This window comes from Triticum dicoccoides, chromosome 3B, assembly GCF_002162155.2.
Source record: "Triticum dicoccoides isolate Atlit2015 ecotype Zavitan chromosome 3B, WEW_v2.0, whole genome shotgun sequence".
NCBI classification, from domain to species: domain Eukaryota; kingdom Viridiplantae; phylum Streptophyta; class Magnoliopsida; order Poales; family Poaceae; genus Triticum; species Triticum dicoccoides.
Genome location: NC_041385.1, coordinates 836,487,856 through 836,492,854, shown reverse-complemented (window position 1 = coordinate 836,492,854; position 4,999 = coordinate 836,487,856). Strand labels below are relative to the sequence as shown.

Below are 4,999 nucleotides of genomic sequence, written 5' to 3'. Positions count from 1 at the left end.
AAATTTCTTAAAGTTTGCCACAAATAATTCAGATTTTTTTTCTACTTTATTTTCTAATTTACTGTTAATCCAGGAGCATTTGAGCTTGAGATTAGAAACTCCACGTCCCGGCCCTCCCTCTGTTAAAAAAAAAGAGAGCTCCCTCATTTTCTGTATTATGTGTTATAGAATTATGAGATAGTATGGGGAGTAAATGTAAAGTGCACAGACACCGATCTGAATTTTACCCCAATGTTTCTTCCTCCTCTGTCCTCTCCAACTCTTAACATCAAAAGTCCCCAAAATCAACCAAGTCAACCCCCACCCCTCCCCCCTACCATTCCCACCTAGATTGGAGTGTTGTATCATCGAGCAAGGAAAGAGAGATGGAGGCTGCCATAGTGGGCGCCTTGCTGAAGGCCACCCTGCCGAACCTGTTTAAGCTGATAGGTGACACATGCAAGCAGCTGGAGCCTGATGTTCGATTCATTCAAAGTGAGCTCGAGTTTATGCAAGCTGCCTTCGGAGATTCTCGCTGGAGAGGCAACGAAATCAGCGATTTGCGGAGAACCTGGATCTTGCAACTCAGAAGGTTGGCGCATGAGATCCAAGACTGCATCGACAACTTCCAGATCAAGAAGACCTCTCCCACACAGTTTGCCACGAGATCGCTGACCTCAAGAAGAGAATACAAGATTCATCCGAGACGCTACACCGTTATACCGGCCAGGGGGAGCCGAGGAACGGAAAAGTTGCTCCAAATCCGACGGCGAATGATGCAGAGGAAGATCTTCTTGCCCTCGTACAGAACCAATCGGAGATGAACGCCAAGGTCATCTGCGCTATTGGCTTCGGTGGCCAGAACACTGATCTTGCGAGGCGGGTCTATGAGAAGAATGAAGTCCGTCGGCAATTTGGTCAACGGGCGTGGGTCAGTGCGGTGGGCAGAACCGTGGATGATGTTCTGACGGAGATACTCAGGCAACTTGAGCGGCGCCCTGGGCTGGGCATGCTCATCCTCAGCTGGCTCCTTTCCATCTTGTGTTTTCTCCAAGGACTGCTTCTCAAGGTTTTCGGCACTGAGATGCCTGTCGCATCCCGGTCCGGCGCCAGCTCCGGCATCGATCATCAGCTCAGATCACTGCTAAGCAAAGAAAGGTGTGTCTCCAATCTGTTCTATATCTAATTTTACCCCCATTTTCAGTAACAATGTTCAGTTCAGCCGAGTGTCCATTTCCTCTGCTTTTCCTCTGTTCCAAACAGGGCCTAATAGTGTCCATTTTCCCCTGCTTTCAACAGAGTGTGCACATTTTGGCTAACTGTTCTTATTGGGGAAACTTAAAATGAATGCAAAAAACCACTAATTTCAGAACCTAAAAGGCGATATTCATCTCACTGATAGTCAGGCAAAGCAATAAAACATATTGGGGGTTGTCCTCTTATTCGTGACCTTCCTAATCCACTAATACTCTTATTCATTTCTTTTTATTTTTGAACCATGGACTCTCCTGGTATTGTATCAACTTCATCCATTTTTCATAACCCTGTGGCTGCAGAGGAGAATCGATTGTGTTTTATTTACCTCATTTCTTGTCAATTATGTGTTATACAGGTATTTGATTGTAATTCATGATGTCACGAAAGAAGAGGTGTACAATAAAATATGTGCCTTCCCTTGGGCCAACAGAGTGGGCGGCAGAATCATCGTGACGACGGACATCCAGTCAGCAGTGAGACCCTGCATCTGTGATAACGATCCACCACTGCTTGTTCCAGATAGCATCACATCTTGCCTGGTTTTGGTTGGAGAGGTGGGCACTGGGATGTCTTACAAAGAGACCTGCTCTGCACTTTGTGACGCAGCTGTAGCAAGAATGCAATGTTTTGTTGGCAGTGACTATGAGAGGATTGTTGTCGAGGACATGTTGCTATATTTCAGCATGTTCCCACTTCATCATCATGTTCGGAGGAATCCTCTAATAAGGCGATGGCTGGCTGAAGGACTACTTGTCCATGCCATACAGAAGGTGCCTGAGAATGTGTACCGTTTTCCTCAGGAAGTGGCGGCCGAGCATTTGGACATTCTCATCGGCCAGAATATTGTCAAGTCCATTAAGAAGAGCAACAATGGAAAGGTGACGAGATGCCAACCTCCAGGTATGGTGTTCAACCACATTTGCGCCAGGGCCGTGATCGATAATTTTAACACCTTGCTGTGTGGCCCAAGTCAGAATGAGACCTTTCAAGAAGCATATGTTCGCCGGTTTTCTCTCCATCCTTACATGGCTGCTGCCAACGGCGGACTCAATGTGCCAGATGTACATTGTCTCCATACTATGGTGGTCTTTCCAACTGCGGGTGCCCAATATGGAGCTATCTTGAATTTTGATAATCATAAGCTACTGCGGGTGTTGGATCTTAAAGAGTGCGCTGATGTGACTGCCAATCACGTCTTAAAAATATGCGATCTGTTGCTGCTGAAATATCTGAGCCTCGGGAGCAGTATTAAAGAAGTTCCGAGTGAAATAAGGCGGCTGCAGCAGTTAGAGACACTCGATATGAGTACAAGTGCGGTAGTGACGGTGTCCTCAAATCTACTCAAGTTGCCCAGATTGAAACACCTCCTTGGCAAGTTTCGGCTATCTAGAGTGGACTGCCCAGATGAAAATCCAAGCATGATGAAGAAGGGCGCAAAGAAGGTAAAGAAGGTGTTGAAGCTCAAGGATGAATTGTCAAAGCTAAAGGACTTCTTGAGGGACAACAGTGTCCTGGAGACTCTAGCAGGAATCGTCATCGGCAACGGCATGGGATTTCCACAACTGTTGAGTGATATGGGGAAGCTGCGGAAGGTGAAGATGTGGTGTGATTCCATGACAAATGAGTCTACAGACTTGACTGGTCTTAAGGAAGGCATCAAGGTATTCACCAGTCACCGAATCCGTACACCCAACGTTGATTACTCACTCTCTGTTGACTTCAGCGGGTCTTCGCAATCCTTCCTGGATTGCCTGGAAGATCCTGGCATGCTTACATCACTCAAACTGCGCGGCAATCTGACGCGCTTCCGTCCAGTTGCTGCAAGGCTGGTTAGTCTACAGGAGCTGTGCCTCTCGTGGACTAATCTTAGTGGAGCTGCAATCCAAATCGGCCTCAGTAATTTGAGATGCCAACTGAAATTTCTGAAGCTGGTTGAGAACAATCTTGTGGGGCTTGCCATACAAGACAAGGATGCATTCGTAAGCCTGGAACGGATATGTCTCGTGGGCATGCAAAGTCTTGAGGAAATAATTATTCAAGATCTGAGGAAGCTTGTTTCACTCCACTTGCTCTGTCCTGCTCTAGGTGCTCTTCCCGGCATCCAGATCCGAAAGCTCCAAAACCTCAATGAAGTCGGACTCCACTCTCAAGTTGACGGTGACATCAAACGTGGATGGGAAGATGCTGCGGTAGGCCATAACCGCAAGCTCAGTATTGTGTCCATTGGAATACAGTAATGCCAGTTATGTCCAAATCCTCTGCTAAGCATCATCATGTACGGTCAGTTTTTTTTGGGTCCATCGCCTCCTATTTAGTATTCTTCTTCAGTCTTCTCCAGGCTAATTGTTGCTGCCGGCATACAATTAGATGTAATAACGACGTTAGGTTCTTCTTTATTGTGTGCAGTGCAAAGCATTACGACGAGCCAATCACTAGAGGAACCACTTTCTGTTCTTCAATATCTTCGCTGCATTAGTATTTTGCCTCCTTCCATGCGAACAGCCCAACAGATTTTACAATGAATTTCATCCCTTAGTATTTCTTATTACCGAAGACAAGCCAAATGGCAAGCACAAAACAAGGAATTTTCCTTACTAGACCGACTCAAGATTACCGGATTTACTCTGAGACTCGCCTCTTCATAGTTGGTCCCCAATTCAGGAAGATGGAAATTACCGTTTGGGTTAGTCCAACCAAGAAAGAAATGGGATTCTTTCAAATGATATTGAGTCGTTTCACTTGTAAGCCAATCGCTGTTGTAGAAGTTAAATGTATTCCTTCGCACTATGCTTGGTATTTCCCCCCTCTATATTTGTACCACTTGCTAGCGTTGCTATTGTTGTACCTTAAGATTTAGTTCTTCATTACGTGTTGTTTTAAATAACCCTGCTACCATTATTACGATTGATCATTTTTACGGTAAGGCTTTAGATGATATATCTGTTTTGAGGGTTGCTATGCGAAAGGTTAGGTTCATACCTCTTATTGAGCAACTTACTTGTAGTGTTCTATGACGAGGAAATAGCTGGTCGCATGTTTCAGGGTTCAGGGTTCAGCCATACTAGAGCTCTATAGGCAGTAATCTGAATGACTGCAACAACCATAATTATGTCGCGCAGCCTCGATACCGACCGATATGGGAGCGAGGACTCCCATGGAGACTGCAGCAGCATCTCACCGGAAAAAGGCACGGGATCGGGCTTGATTGAACACTTCCGGTTACAACTTACAAGAGACCACGGGCGAAGCCCTGGGAGATCCGCAGGCGGGTGTCGGCACTGCAAGATGTCCGCAATGGCGGATGCAGGTAAAGGGAGCAATGTTGTGGCAATGTTTGTCATAGGCAGGGAAGCATGATAGATTATACGTACTTCATTCATTCCATAATGTAGTGCATCCGCGTTTTCGAAGATTTAAATTTGACCACGTTTTCGAAGATTTAAATTTGACCATAAATCTAACCAACGAGACCGACTGCGGCGGAAGCAAAAATTATACCATTGAATTCGATACCAACGAGACCAACTGCGGCGGTACAAATTCAATGGTATAATTTTGCTCCCGCTGTAGTAGGTCTCGTTGGTTAAATTTATGGTCAAACTTAGATCTTGGAAAGCGTGGGCGCACTACATTATGAAATGAAGGGAGTATTGAACATGTGCGAACACCGAGGACGTGTCACGAGCGGCGTTCTCGGCCGACGCGCCGCTTCAATGGCGGAGCCAGTGAGAGATCATGTCTGCACTGGGCCGACGGAGCGGCA

At 46.1% G+C, this 4,999-nt stretch overlaps 1 protein-coding gene across 2 annotated transcripts; it reads left to right on the top strand.

Annotated features, from left to right (window-relative positions):
• The first annotated feature begins 284 nt into the window (after window positions 1-284).
• On the top strand, window positions 285-4,103 carry LOC119278792 (disease resistance protein RGA4-like). 2 transcript variants are annotated; one of them, XM_037560138.1, is made up of 3 exons: window positions 285-1,137; window positions 1,592-3,511; window positions 3,643-4,103. In XM_037560138.1, the coding sequence occupies exons 1-2, from the start codon at window positions 800-802 to the stop codon at window positions 3,471-3,473; spliced, it is 2,220 nt and encodes a 739-aa protein (XP_037416035.1). In that variant the 5' UTR covers window positions 285-799; the 3' UTR covers window positions 3,474-3,511; window positions 3,643-4,103. The 2 variants fall into 2 exon arrangements, with proteins under 2 accessions (XP_037416035.1, XP_037416036.1); XM_037560139.1 differs by having other exon boundaries at window positions 1,592-3,516.
• Window positions 4,104-4,999: the final 896 nt, after the last annotated feature.

Bases quoted from the DNA above. Each gene is read 5' to 3' on its own strand.
- LOC119278792 (XM_037560138.1), top strand. From the start codon at position 800: ATGAACGCCAAGGTCATCTGCGCTATTGGCTTCGGTGGCCAGAACACT. The intron at 1,138-1,591 runs GTGTGTCTCCAA...TGTGTTATACAG, and splicing joins TCACTGCTAAGCAAAGAAAG to GTATTTGATTGTAATTCATG.